The 15834-nt window shown below is 37.6% G+C and overlaps 1 protein-coding gene and 2 non-coding genes across 3 annotated transcripts in view; all 3 read right to left on the reverse strand.

The window, feature by feature from the left end:
• The window catches only part of LOC132784606 (protein Skeletor, isoforms B/C), a 32928-nt gene extending 19709 nt beyond the window's left edge, over positions 1 to 13219 (reverse strand). The window contains 1 exon segment of the mRNA XM_060790318.1: positions 12008 to 13219. Coding sequence (XP_060646301.1) covers positions 12008 to 12281 — 274 coding nt within the window. The 5' untranslated portion in view covers positions 12282 to 13219.
• LOC132787904 (U1 spliceosomal RNA) lies at positions 2732 to 2896 on the reverse strand. Its single transcript, XR_009632601.1, has one exon. It is a non-coding gene; the product is annotated as a U1 spliceosomal RNA (small nuclear RNA).
• On the reverse strand, positions 4894 to 5058 carry LOC132787908 (U1 spliceosomal RNA). Its single transcript, XR_009632605.1, has one exon. It is a non-coding gene; the product is annotated as a U1 spliceosomal RNA (small nuclear RNA).
• Positions 13220 to 15834: the final 2615 nt, after the last annotated feature.

Here is a 15834-nt window from a genome sequence, read left to right on the forward strand (position 1 = left end):
CATCGCATTCATAATCCTAAGACTCTGGCTGGCAATCTCTAAAAACAAAGGGGCGTCAGCTGCTTTACAAATTAATCCGCTTTTCCCAAAAACTTTACTTTGCCTTGCCACACACACACACACTTACAAAAAGTGCACGTAGCACGCTGCACGTTGCAAGTTGCAAAAAAGTTTCTTACACACAACAGTTGCTCCTCTTCGTCCTTTCTCTATGCTCTGCAATAAAGAAGTAGTTCTTCTTAACTCGAATGGTTATCATACTCGCATTCTGTGGCATAGCGATGAGACTCTCCTCTCGACTGGGGAATGGGATTCATGTTGATGATGAAGATGATGTTGATGGACGCGGCTCTGTTTGCAATACTCTTGACAACTCCTTGGGGAGTTTATGTTGCTGCCACCCCGCTGTGCCACGTTGCCATGAAATTGATTGAAAACCATGAAATTTATTGAAATTCAATGCTACGCCAGCTTCAAGGGAGCGAAATTGTACACATGAATATATCAGAGTGAGCATTGGAGTTGAGTTGCATGCCAAAATGTTTAAACATTCCCATTGTAAATACTGAAATTGCATGTATCGCTTTATTTTCTGATTGTACCCAAAAGCCCAAAGCTATAATCTAAGCTGCCCACCGATTATACAGTGAAGAAAATGGTGAAAATAAACTAAGGTAAAGGATTGATTGTGAAATGTAGCACTTGATTTGTGGATGCCAAGTTTTTCTTTATAAAATTTAACCTCAGCTGTGGAAATTGATTATATTTTGCTCAAGCTAAACTTCAAAAATTTGTTATCATATATCTAAAGTCATACAAATTCGACCATATAAAGTATATTCTTCATCAGCATTGACATCTAAGGCGACATGTTTAGTAGACAATTTGGTATATTTTGTTGTCTATGGTATATTTTGAATAAGGTATACTAATATAGCATTTAATATATAGTATTTGAGTTTGTCGATATACGAAATATAGCTTTTGGTATATTTTAGTTATTGTCGGTATATTTACTTAGTATATTTTAAGAATAATACCGCACAGTTTTATACTTTTATTCTATTTCAGCATTGACATCCAAAGCGACATGTTTAGTAGACAATTTGGTATATTTTGCTGTCTATGGTATATTTTGAATGAGGTAGTATATTGATATACTAATATAGAATTTAATATATTTAAGTTTATCAATACACCAAAAATAGCTTTTGGTATATTTTAGTTATTTTCGGTATATTTTCTTGGTATATTTTAAGAATAACACCGCATAGTTTAATACTTTTTTTCTATTGCAACCTTCTCAATATACCACACCCAAAAGTGCTTTATCATATAAATAAAAGTATTAATCAAAAATTGATTTAAGTAATTCCCAAAGTATAGAATTTAAAATAAAATTAAAACATAGAGTAACCCTTATTCGTTTTCTTTACACTTGCTCAGTTGTTAGTTGAATGTAGTTTCAACGTGCTGTGTCGCATTCAATGCTACTCGAAAGTGATGAAGGCGTTCAAGGGAAAGGGAGAGCGATGACTGAACAAATGATGCCAGGGTATTCCCCAGAATGTCTCAATTGTATCGACGACGACAATGGTTGATGACAATGATGATGATGATGATGATGTTGGCAGCCAAGGCAATAGCAACCAATACAAACAGCAATGGCAACAGGACAACAACAACAGCGACAACGACAACAGCGAGAATGGTGATGTGCAGAGCAACAAGGACGAGAAGGACGTGCGCTCAACGTAATATGCATTAAATCTACTAATGCGTGCATTAATCTCTAAAGATTTGGACCGGCCCCGCAAATATGCAGCACGTGTCTCCATCAAATATACGTGCTCGAGGATATTTATACAATGTGATGACGAGCACGTTACCGAGAGAGACGACCAGAGAGAAGAAGAGCTAAGAACCCCTTGTGATACCCAATCCTAGGCTAGATTGAAGTGTGCCTCAGTCCGAGCCTAAGGCTGTCAACGTTGTCGTCGTCGTCGTTGTGTTGTTGTTAATAATGTTCGCGCAGCGGAGATGGGCATTGACAGTGCTGTGAAGAGCAGCAAATAATAGTCCATTGGCCATGTGTATCTTTCTGGCTGACTGAATGACTGAATGGGAGTGCTCTCCGACTGAGTTTGCCATTGAAAGTGATAAGATTTCTATAAAAAAAAAACCGATAAGGTGCGCTGACAGTTGAAGGAAAAAAGAAATTGATTGAGAGAGCGAAGAAATGTGACCCACATTTCAATTGGAATTTAAAAGGTAGACGAGCAACTTTAAGGGGAGACTATAAAAACTCTCTAGACTAATCACATTTAAGTCGCGAGGATGCAGACAGATCCTGGACCATTTGCAGACAACATAAGCTCTATAAATTAACTGGTAACCATGGCTATCAAAGGGGTTGTTTGTCGCAGCGCATCATCAGTTTTTAGCCGAATAGGAAAGGGTTGCCCCCGCTCATCCTCCTCCCTCAGTTGCAAAACGCATCAACAAAATTGAAGGCAGAATGCGAGACAAGCGTAACCAAAGCAACCTCTTCTGAAAAGCCGTAACCACAGGCAACACACGCTGCGTGGACTTCCCCCCAAAAAAAAAACCTAAGCGGATTTGCAGTTTCGTCTTGGGGAGCCACAATGTCAGCAGTTTAGGGATGAAGCAATTGTCCAGATTGCAGGACTCCCAATCCTATAGATATCAGTTTTAAGATGTATTAGATTATGTCGGGACGGCGCGAACGCCATTCCCGGCTACCAAAAATTACACGCACGAGTTATTCACATTAGGAATAATCGCAGAGGTCAACTCAGCCGAGGTGCAATGGCCAAGCCTCACTCCGGAGGAACCGCCTTCGTGATCACGGTTAACCTCTACGCCAGGTAAGTATGCTTTCCTCAGCTCAGCCTCAGGGTTTCCATATTCCTAGTGCTAAAACTGATTGAGAATTGTATGACGAAGCTAGATAAAAACCCTAGAAAGTAGGCTACACTTTCCTCCAATTCTCATTCAGGTAGCAATTGCAATTAGTTAGACAGGGAGCAGGAATAACGATGTTATAAATGTCGTGCTGCACGACAGTCTTATAATCTCCATATTTATTCTATTTATTTGCCCCAGCGCTACATCAAAGGAACAAATGATAATTAAATTCGCACTAATCTGGCCGTAATTTATTTTATCACATGCCCATCTTCGACTTTGACGTCGTCATCAACATCCTCATCGTCGTCGTCGTTCCGCATGTACAACGCACGAAATTCCAAATCAAATTTTCATTTACTTCCCAAATAGACTCCCGGAAAGCAGGTTGCCCTCCCTTCCCCCCTGTTGCCACCCAATGTTTAGCAACCCTCGTGGAACCTTGGCCGCAGCCCAAATGCCTGACAAGCCTGGCGGGTTCATTGGTTGGTCGCCCAGCCAGCCAGCCAGGCGAGCATCATTAAAGAGCCTGAAAATATTCCTCCCCCAGGAATGTTGTTGTCTCTATATCTCCTGTCCTCCCCCTTTGTGCTCTTGTTGGCGGGGATGTTGCTGGTGTCCTTCTATTGCTGTGTGTATGTGTATGGATGGCAAATCGAATAAAATTTAGCTGACTCAATAAAAATCAAAAAGCGTTAATGCTAACGATATGACTTTAACCTGAAACCGAGTAAATTGTTGCTTGTGTCAAAGCCAACAAGGGGGTGAGACTCACTTCTCCCACCTCCCACCTCCCCACCTCTGCTTTGTCCGCCTCTTTGCCCTGGCGCGCGGGTCGAGAACGGCGTGAATTTAGGCGGAAAGGCAGCAGGATATGGCAACTGGAAGCAATATTGCACCGTAATCTGACAGCGACAATTTTCGGACGCCTTTTCTTTTCTCAACTCAGCACAGGGGGACTTTAAGACTTGTCCCGTTTTCTCTTCTAATAAATGATGATAAATAAATAAGAAAACGCGGAAAAGTAGGTTGTTCCCGAGCAAACGAACAGCAGAGCAACAAGCCAAAAGAAAATGCGGCTAATGAATGGCGCCAAATGGAATGGATTGGATATTCGTTCAGTTCGCTGGGATTGAGACTCCCATCCTTACGGTGTCAATGATCGATGGCTTAAATGCTCCTCCTACTCAGACTCTTATCTAAGGGAAGCCTATTGAGAAATACTCGTACTCTTCCTTCTTCCTCTTCCCGCCCCATTCAAACATTTATTTAAATTACTATTTCCTGCGCTGCAAGCAACAATAATTTACAGTCCTTGTCCGCTGTTCGATTTCTTTTTAGTTGCGACACAACTTTTCCCAGAAGTAACTTGTGAAAATTCTTGAATTAAATTGTTACGTTGTCTTTTTTGAGGGAAGTCTTTAGATGCAGCAGAATAACACGATACTAACGTATTAAGGATCTAAAACTGCAAAATAGTCCAATAATTGTTATACTACAGCATTTTTAATACATACATGAAATATACATATATTGAATATAGAACATTAACTATTAAATTATTTAATCCTAAATTTATAAATACAAAGCGGAAAAGTCAAAGGTCTAATACAGTGGAGTAATCAAACTTTTAGGCAAAATAATACCTCTTTATAATAATGTTATTCTTCAATTAGTAAGATCGATCAGTTGTTGCCTCAGGCGCTAAACCAATCTCAGTAATGAATTTACAACACCCAAAGAAAACTGATTTAACCGAGTTGTATGCAACTTGTTTGGGAAAGGAATGCAATTCAGGTGAAGGCTTGGCTTCTTCCAATTCCACCTTATTTTTTACTAAACTAGAGAGAATACGGATGCTGTATACATTTTCAAATATTTCATAGAGAAATAAGGTGAAATAATATATACCCTTGTGATATACAGTAATATTTCTTTGATAATTTCTTGTAATTGATTAATTAGGTCGGGACGGCGCGAACGCCATTCCCGGCTACCAAAAATTACACGCACGAGTTATTCACATTAGGAATAATCGCAGAGGTCAACTCAGCCGAGGTGCAATGGCCAAGCCTCACTCCGGAGGAACCGCCTTCGTGATCACGGTTAACCTCTACGCCAGGTAAGTATGCTTTCCTCAGCTCAGCATCAGGGTTTACAATCTCGAACGTCTATAACTGCTTGAGAATTACATTGAGAATTGATTGAAAAATGGGCTCCTTAGATTAGGCAACATTGTTTTAAGTACACAAATTGTTCTACCTGAGTTTAACCCAAGTAAAAGTTACCGATATGAACGATTTCATTTACATGTTCGTCGAAGAATTAAAAAGGCAAAAGTAGGGAAAAAGGGGAGATAGGATCAGAGGATCATTTTTATGAGAGTATTAGAATGTTACTTGTACATTAACTCTGTGATATGATGAAAAGAAACAATGCAAATGATGCTCTAGAAACTTCGCTCTGTTTATTCACCTTTTTCTAATCTATGGTTTAACACTTTGATATGATGAAAAGAAACAATGATCTAGAATTTTGTTTTTCAAACTTTTTCTAATCATTTCTTCGCCATTTTGATTCAGCTCAAGCTGCTACACATAATTAGTGGGATTATTGAATTGACAGGTTGAGGATTGTTGCGTATCTTGTGCAGGATAAAGGCAACACTCGTGCGAGATTTGTAAGCGACACGCTTCGCTTTGCCCGCCCCCCTTTGTGCCAAAGACGAGGGCGTTACCGCTCAGCAGGAAGCTCAGGACACAGCAGGCAGCAAGGAGCAGGGAGCAGGCAGGGAGCTCGCAGCTTCCATTTCTCACATCTCGCAACTCGCATTTATATATTTATTTCAATTTTATGACTTCATGTTGCCGAAAACCAAACCACAAACGAAATGAAACTCAAATATGTACACAAAGTTTCAATGTGCTGCGATGGGCTAGAGGGGGAGGGAAGAAGGAAGCGAAGTGAGGAGTCGAGTGAGAAGTGAAGCCGCTGCAGTAGCAGCTGGGGATTCTGGGAAAGCTGTACAATTCGTAGAGATTAGAAATTTTGCGCGGCATCATCAGAGAGAGCGAGAGAGAACGAAACATTTGCCGCAAGTTGAGGAGGGGAAGGGGAGACGCAGCTGAGCCGTGGCTCTGGGGAGATGAGGGCAGGGGCGTGGCGCATTAACACCCACACAAAAGTCGCGCAGACATTGCTTTCTCTCTCACACTCGCACATGGCCTCGACTCGGCCTCGCTTTTGCTGTTGCTGTTGCTGGTGGTGGTTTCATATGCAACCACAGCCACTGGCATGGAGCCTTAACGGCTAACAACAACAACAGGAATAACAATTGTAACAACTACAACAACAACAACAAATGAAGAGGATGAGGACTAAAACGACTGGGAATGCTTCTTGGCTTGGCAGCGCACGCTTCAGCTAATTTAATCTCTGCAAATTGCTCGACAATCTGCGCGGCATTAGAACTACACACGTGAAAAGTGATATCTCCCCTTCCCTCTCCTCTTTCCCCCTCTCCAAAATGCTGGTGCGAATTAGATTACAGTTGCCGGAAACTCACGAAAATTGAAGTTTTATTCGTTTAGTTTTTATGGGCATCGTTTGTTAACACGCTCTTCGAGCTGCAGCTCAGCGATAAGCTTGTCAGCTTTTCAGCTTCGCCAACTTATCAACTTGTCAGCTATTCAATTATTCAGTTATTCAGTTACACACGATCGCCAAATCACAATCAATGCGATTGTCAAATGACAATTCAAGAGGGGATAAAGACAAGCCACAACTGCAGACAATTCAGTTCATAAAACCAAGAGTCGTAACTTAATTGGCTTCAATCTAGACTACACAGCTAATTGACATTCAATTTGGGATTAGGTTTTGTCTTGATGCCCAAGGACATCATTATGGATATGACCTCAAAATGGCTTCCATTTCAACACGCACATTAAAGCAGCTCATTTCGATTCCACTTCATTTAGCATTTAACAAAACAAATTTCAAGTCATTTTAAGCCGATCAGCTTGGCTTTTATAAATGCAGACTTTAGCTATTATTAAACTGACAATTGTAAAGTTAAATGTAATAATCTTCACCTTGCAGTACTAATAAGTGAAGTAAACTTATTATTTACTTTTGGCTATTCAAAGAATACGTCAATTCTTTGAATAGCAAAAAGTTTGCAAATCATTTTAGCGTTGCGACGACTTTTTTTATGTTTGTTTATTCTATTTCAAGTCGTTTTTAACGCCCAGCCTAAATGTATGCAGTCTATTAAAAGCTTTAAGAGATAAGACAATTCCTTGAAAATTATTATTAAAATGCATATTATTATAATCGCATATTTTTAACTTTATAGAATATTTGGCATATACCAGTTTTCGGTATATTTTGGTATTATTTTCATTATTCCCTATTTTAATCTTTATTGTATATCATCAATGTATACCAAATATAGTTTTCGGTACATTTTAGTATCTTTGGTATATTTTTACATTTAATAAAAATTGTTTCCTTCTGATATTTTCTTTTCTATCTTTAAGAATCAAAAGTGTTAATTGTTAAGAGATAAAATACTTCGAAAACAATTAATAAAATCACACACTTTCAACTTTATGGTATATTTTGAATGTATAAATGTGTTTTGGTATATTTTTACTTTTTTTTTTCGCTTTTCCATCTTTTAGAAACAAAAGTGTTGATTGTTAAGAGATAACGCAATTCTTAGAAAATTATTATGCATATTATCATAGTCACGTATATTGAACTCTATGGTATATTTTGAATATAATAGTAGTTTTCTGTATCTTTTAGTTTTTTGTTGTATATTATTGGATATGATTTCCCCTGTAATATTTCCTTTGCTACTGCACCTACTAAAATAGCTTATTTTGGCCTCTCTAATCGAGCTGCAACTTTTCTGTCTATGAACATTCCCATCAGAAAATGCAGCAATATCATGCTGTTGCAACATTAATATTGTATCTTAAAGTCAAATGATTTGCACTCATAATGTGTCTATAGCCACATAACACATCACAAAAACAGACGGACAGACGGAAAAAGTGACTGGCCAAGTGGCAAACTTGTTTAGTGCGTTTCCATATTCAATATTCACGGCACGCATTCTGTGGTTATATGTATGCTGGTTATGTGGACAGCTGCGGATTGTTGATTGCGGTGATGTACTAAGCTGGGCCACCGCATTCAGCATACGTAACGCACACTTTTGTGCTTAACCACATAGACACTTTCCACAACTGACGTCGTTGCTCATATTTGGGCCATGTTAATTAGCCGCCAAGACGCGAGAGGAGACTGCCTGGCATTTGGCGTTTAACGTTTGGTGTTTGGCGTTTGCAATTGAGTTCAACGACAGCGACAGCGACTGCGCTTGTGCATTTTCATTTGAATTTTTTTAGTACTTTTGTATATTTTGCTTTTGCTTTTGCTTTTCTCATGTTACGTAACTGGCGGTGTGGGCCGAGGCCGAGTGACCCAGCTGCCGAGTCACTTCTGTTTGCTCCGCTCAACACAAGCCAAGCAAACCAGCCGCAGTTTCAGCCACCTCTTGATGTGTAACTTTTGGGCCAAGTCGACAGCCGAGAGTCGAGACTCTGCGAGTATGTGGGAACTGTAAGCCAAGTATGACAAGAGACAAGAAACATAGCCAGAGTCTTGTCAACCGGTTTCCACATTACACCATTCGCTTTTTTGGCAGTACTCGCACTTTTTTTTCTTATTTCTTTTTCTTCTTCTGTATTTCAGTTCCAAGCAAAGTCGAAAAGTGCTTTTTGCGATATGAATGATTTAGTTTTGTTTGCGGTTCATTGGCCTCTCTAATGTCTTATCGCAGTGTTTTGCATAATGCGATGAGTAATTCATGCACATAAATATTTGCGACAGCCTCCAAACGCAAGTTTTGATATATTGCCGAAAGAATGGCAATCAAGAGGCACATCAACTTAATATTCTGATGCTTTAAATGCGCCTCATTAAGCAAAACCTTTTAAAAATATTACAAAATGCTTGAAGTAAAGGTAGCTTTAAAATAGAATTCTTCGCACGACTTTATTGCTTTTTCAACATCTAAACAATTAATAATAGAACACGGATATTATAAATTCGTTCTCCAATATTTATGCCGTGCACGCTTTTGGTTGATTTGAGACGAAAGTTTACTTCTTTCTTTATAAGAGACTTTAAAGAAAACTAATAGACTAATATGATGGTAGCTTTAAAATTCTTCTAACAACTTTATTGCTATTTCAACATCTAAACAATTAATAATATAACACGAATATTATAAACTCATTCTTCACATATTTATGCCGTGCACACCTTAGCTAAAGTGAGACGAAAGTGTAAACTAGACAAACCAAAGTGTAAACGGCTACAAAACTAATGAACTAATATGAAGCAAGCTTTAAAATGGAATTCTTCTCATATCTGTTTTACCAATTAAACATATAAACAATTGATAATATAATTCGAATATAATCAATTCGTTATTTTATAGCCCTGCACACTTTTTTCTGTAAAATGTAAATAGATTGTTAACTTCTTTCTTTATAAGAAAATAATGAACAAAAATAATGAACTAATATGAATATAGCTTTAAAATTTAATTCTTCTCACAACTTTATTGCAACTTCAACTTCTAAACAATTAATAATAGAACACGAATATTATAAATTCGTTCTTCACATATTTATGCCGTGCACACTTTACCTGAATTGAGACGAAAGTGTAAACCAGACAAACCAAAGTGTAAACGGCTACAAAACTAATGAACTAATATGAAGCAAGCTTTAAAATGGAATTCTTCTCATAACTGTTTTACCAATTCAACATCTAAACAATTGATAAAAGAATTCATTATTATATAGCCCTGCACACTTTTTCTGAATTGAGATGAACATGTAAATAGATTGTTTACTTCTTTCATAATAAGCGGCTTCATAAATAATGAACTAATATGAATGTTACTTTAAAATTGAATTCTTTACTTTATTGCAGTTGAATTCACAACTTTATTGCAACTTCAACTCCAAAACAATCAATAATAGAACACGAATATTCGTTCCAATATTTATGCCGTTCACACTTTTAACTGAACGGAGACGAAAGTGTAAACCAGAACAGCGTGTTTACTTTTTCCATTATAAGCGGCTAAAAAAAAACTAATGAACTAATAAAATTCAAAAGCCCGTGTGAATATCTTAGTTTTTTTATTGTAATTTGTTTTGTCTTTCCCCTTTGTTGTTTTTTTTTTGTGCTGCTGACCAATTGCGTGACTAACGCGTCGGTGGAAAAGGTTCATTGAACCAAAACATAAGTTTTCATTGTCCGGCTGGTTTGTTGGCCAACTCTAATTATGGTAATTAAGCAGCAACACCAGAGGCCAGATTTATGCATGTATTATATGATTATGCAAAACAATAGCTATTCTTTGATACGAAATTTCACATAGACGCTCATAAAATGGAAATCAAAGCCGAGAGACCTCAATACACGTATATTAGTTGGTAAAATTCTGATGATTGTCGTACCACTTAACGGCAATTATGAGGCTCAAATCACTGAGCATGCAATATGTCATAGATCTGCTTCATGAGCTCCTCGCATTAAAGTAAATTACAAGCAATTGTAAATAGCTTTTACCGCGCTCAGCATGTGAATTGTTTAAACAATTAGCGGCGTCTTTTTTTTGCGCACTAACATCAACAGCTTTATGTTCGCCATAATTAAAATAATCTATTTGCACTGAAGAGAAGGCGAAATAACTATAAGCTATAAACTATAAAAAATAGATATTTATCTGCTCGTCATGCATTGAAATAATCAAGAATTCATTTGAGATTCGACTTTCTAAATGAATTGTGATAATTAGATGCTTAAAATAAGTGAAATGAAACTAACAAATTAAAGTTGTGATCTGTCATTTGGTAACGTTAAGCTGACATTGTTGCAAAACTCGCAATTAAATCGTTAAAAATACACAAATTCTAATGACAATCAATTATTAAAATTTGTCGTTTGCTTAAAACAAGTTTCGTTTAAAACATTCGACATCTGATGAAGGAATACCTTCGCTGTTTATCATATCTATTTTGAGTTGTCGGATGAGTTGCGATATATTAATAGTGCAGCTCTAAGCACCCTTATGAGAAGGTGTTATTCATATTTCAAAAACTATAAAAATAAGTGACGCATCACTTTTGTGAAGGAGGCATTTATTAAGACTACAAAATCGACATTTGATGCTCATCACATTATAGAGCTCGTTGTGGGCAGGCTTCAATTGAGCGAAGTTGGCAACATTGAAGTGGCTAAGACCTTGCCAAAAAGCAACTTCAATCGGTTAAGTGGGAGCTATTGATAATTGTTTTTTTGAATATTGCGTCTTACTTCACATCATTCGCAGACATATCTAAATTATTGGGAATTACTCAAGTATAAGCTCTGATTGTCAAAATGATAAATGAATTAAGCAAATTTTGTTCTGCGTCTAACAAAAGCAATTAATTGCTAAATATAATGATAATTCTATTGATTTTTTATAGCCAGAAAGTGTTTAGAGTTCTAAAGTTTAAAAATGAAAGATTAATATTATTTACAAAATAAAATCCCTCATATTAAGATAATTCTTATTTTTCATCGTCAATTATTATTTAAAAAATATTAAGGTTATTTCTTCAGAATACTTCTCTTCCAAAAAATTCAAACTTATAATTTCCTTACTATTACATTTTCGTTCCAATTTCATTCCAATTCCAACTGAAATGCTTATTAATTTCACAAATAGCAAAAAGGAAAAGAGAAAAGGAACTAAGAGAATTTAATTGCTTCCCACTCATGTTGTTCGAATGAAACGGTTAAATGATGACGAAAGTGAGAAAGAGAAAGAGAACGAAAGCAGAAGCAGCGCCTGGAAGGTTACAGTGACTTGTCTACACAGTTGATCTTATCTCTACACGCAGCTTTTTAGTTCATCTGCCCTTTCATTGATACACACACATACACGCACACACACATACAAATATACTAACATGACACTCTCCAGTCGTTTGCTACTCACCTTGACAGACGAGGCTATTTAGTAGCGCTGCAACAGCAACAACAACAACATATTGTGACCATGTAATGATTAATCCTGGTGCCGTTGTTGTTGTTGTCATCCTCATGGCTGCAGTTGTTGTTGTTGTCGTTGCTGTTGTTATTGTTGTTGTAGCTTCTTTTTGTTCCTGACGACGCGTTTTTCTCCACACCGAAGGCGTTTCCATGCCAAAAATTGGCGCTTTCTTTGTCGTTGATGTTGTTGTTGTTGTTTTCGCTGACCTAAACACTCGCATATGTATGTATGTATGTGTGGGTGTTCTTGTTGTTTGACAGGTGCCGAGAAGGGGGAGCAGGGGACGAATTTCAGGTGGGATGCTGTATTTGATTCAAATTTTGTGAAGTGCTTTCTTGGTGGGTGTCTTCTGTCTTCTCTCTGCTTCTTCTAGTTGAGCTGCTCTCCACAATTTGGCGGCAAATGATTTGATTGTTTTCCTTTCTAATTCAAGGTCTTCTCACATCGTAATGGGCTGCCCCTCTCTATATATGTAATACACACATACACATTTACGCGCTTTATTGGTATTGGTGCTGCCCGTCTGTGTAAATGCGAATGAATGTGTGTAGGTGTGTGTACTCCGATTTTGTTGTAGTTGTAGTTGTAGCTATGTTTGCAAGTTACTCTACAAAATGGCGTAGAGTTTTACCGTTTTTTTTTCTCGTCGGTTGTATAAGTTTATTATTTGTTGTTAATTTATTTACTATCTACATGGATTTTAATTGATTTTGGTTTTCTTGTTGTATACGCTTACTAATTTCTTACAGAAATCTTCTAATTATTGCACAATTTCACTTTATTGTCGTTTGATTCGGTTTGATTTGTATGGTATTTACTTTTAGTTATGTATGTAAATTATATAAAAATGAAAACAAAAAGTTTTTGGGCTATGCCCATTTCAAATATTCGTTTAAAACGCTCGCACTTATTTGATTATTATTATCCTTGCACACTTTAAATTACACTTTTAATAAATCAACGTAAGTTTTTTAATGTAAAATTGTAACTAAATTTGAATTTTTGTTGTTATCGCTGTTGTTGTACACTTGTATTTGCAGATTTTTTTCAACGCCAAAATTATGTGGAAAAATGAAACGAATGAAAAATGCGTCGTCAACGAACGCCAGCGAGGCTCGCGATACGCGCGTCAGGAACAAGCTTCGGCCTCAGACTGAACTGAGCGCGCAAAATTCCAATAGGAAACGTCGATGCGGTGGTATGTTTACCTCCAAGTGCGGTATTTTTTGAGGTGTTTCCTGGGCATGGTATTTACTTGGCGCGTATCCAAACTGCAGCGTTCATTCGAATTGTTATGAGCTGCTGTTTCATTTCTGCTTCAATTTGCTTAGCTCAGTATCAAACGTAGCCAATTTCATTGATTATATTCTGAAAATAAAGCGAAAATCAGTTACAATTGCAACAGTTAAATATAACAGTAGCATTTGGTCACACACTAAATACCAACTGGCTATCATTGTTAATAGATGGCGCCACGTTGCGACCGTTGAATTTAAATGACAAGGACAGCCATAAAACAAAAACACAACAAAATAAATTCTCCTGCCTGGCTAATCATGTGTGCTTATGCTTGTGTGTGGTTAGTGTTCCTGTGGGTTACCTTCTCAACTTTAAACATTTGCATTTGTGGTCACAGCTTTTTACTTGGCCACAAATAAATCCTTTTAGACTGAGACCTGCATGAAATTGACTGTGTCAGTTTCTTTGGTAAGAAGCAAACTCATTTAAAATAAATGAAAAGCAGTCCAGTAATAGAGCGCAGGAACTTCTGGGCAACCGATAACAGCGGAGCAAAGTCGGCAAAGTCGACCAGCAATGTAATTCAACTGATAAAAACCTTCAACAAGCAAGAGCTACAAATGCGCAGCCACAGCAACAACAACAACAAGAGCCTTGTGACAGCAGAGACCGGAGGAAAACACACACATACACACACACACATACATAGCACATACAAAATGGGGGCCGAGCCGCAGCAATGGCGTCTCTGACAGCATATCCGGCAAAATAAGGAGAAAACAAATTTTACTACGACCCCGAGAATTGGGCGCGTAAATGCTGCAAGCACCTTTCCAGCGCCACCATGGCCATACAGGGTGCCAGTAATGGAAGTGGGTGTTGCTATTGCGCATGCACTAGCAGGAAATACAAACACAAATGCAACACCATTTACTATGTAGGAGGTCGACTTTTACATGCCGGCATATGCATATCAAGCGAAGAAAGAATGCAACTTGAAAAGATTGACCTTTTCAGTATTGTGACTGCATATTTATTAAAGTTATAAATAAATTGATCTGTATCTGTAATTATTGGCACTACAAGTGAATTTCAAACTGTAATAAACGACATCTATCGGTTGTAAGTGAACAATAATCAAACTGAGTGACATAACGATCAGCTTTTTATTTCATATCATGCCCAGTTCTGTAAAACTCTCAAACATAACAGTCTGCTGGCAGTGCTAACACACGCCGACTGTAATCATTTATTATAAACGGAATTTTAGTATTAAAGCACTGAAATACACAAATAGTAGATTTCGGTATTTTGCGAGCTTCGTACTGCTTTCTTACCAAATACACGTGGCTACACGAACTTTGTGTAACTGTTTGAATTCACGCGCCTTTTACACGCAATTAACATATACTGCGCAATGCATTTGGAGTGTGCCCAGTTGGTGGTTTTCAGGTTTCCTGCCTGACTGGGATATACCACGGCCATAAAGCGAAATTTTGGCAAACGGTAACACAGCCACACTCGGCAACTAAAACAGCTTTCGGAAAGAGCAAACAAAACTCAACGAGAGCGGACGTGTTTTCCTTTTTCTGTGACTTTTTTAATTTACAAAATTATTTGTAATAGATAAATCTAGAGATTGTAGAAACAACGGCAAAACAAAGACAAAAACATGAACTAATGTAAAAGTGAACGCGAGTTAATTAAAAAGCGTGTTCCCCACGTGGAACTCCATTTTTCGTTTCTTAATTTTGTAATATGTGTGCTTGTTGTGCTTGTGTGTGAGCAGTGCAGCGCAGCTTTTGGGCGGCGAGAAGAAGAAGAGTGTAAGTAAAAGAGACCGAGCGACCACCGCCAGACGACAGACAGGCAGACAGACAAAGACAGGCGACACAACGGCAACGACAACAAAAACAACAAGCAACGCCTCGGCGACAAAAAAAAATCAAATAAAACAAATTGAAAATAGAAAAAACGGGCAGGAACAATAGCAAGCTGTGCTTAGCAATTCCTTGAATTGACCAACCAAATTGTACATGCAAAATTAAAACAAAAACGTTTATCTTTTTCTTTTAATTGTAGAGAAAATTACCGTGAAATTTTAGCAGTACTTACATTTCCAATAATATTTTTGAGCGTATGTGTATGTGTGTACGTGTGTTCGTCTTCTTTCGTCTACGTAAATGTCGAAGTCTCGGCAATATTCGTTAATTAATAATGCGACAAATTTATAATTCAATCAACTAAAAAGCGCTGTGACACGAAAAAAAGCGCATAAATTTTTAAAATAATTGAACAAAAGAACATTAACCAAGCAAAAAGATAAATTATCATTCGAGTTTGCATTCGCGGGCGACAAACAAATTCCAAGTCTGACTAAAAAAAGGGGCAAAGAAAGAAAGAATTCATTCTCAAAGTCTCTTCCAAGAAGAAGAAGAAACACGCAAGAAAAACAAACGCGCGTCGCTTTGTTTTGTGCCCTCTTCGTGGGGCGTCGGTGCAAAAGTTAAAGCAGAAAAAAGAACAACTACAAC

This window comes from Drosophila nasuta, chromosome 2R (genome assembly GCF_023558535.2).
Source record: "Drosophila nasuta strain 15112-1781.00 chromosome 2R, ASM2355853v1, whole genome shotgun sequence".
NCBI lineage: Eukaryota > Metazoa > Arthropoda > Insecta > Diptera > Drosophilidae > Drosophila > Drosophila nasuta.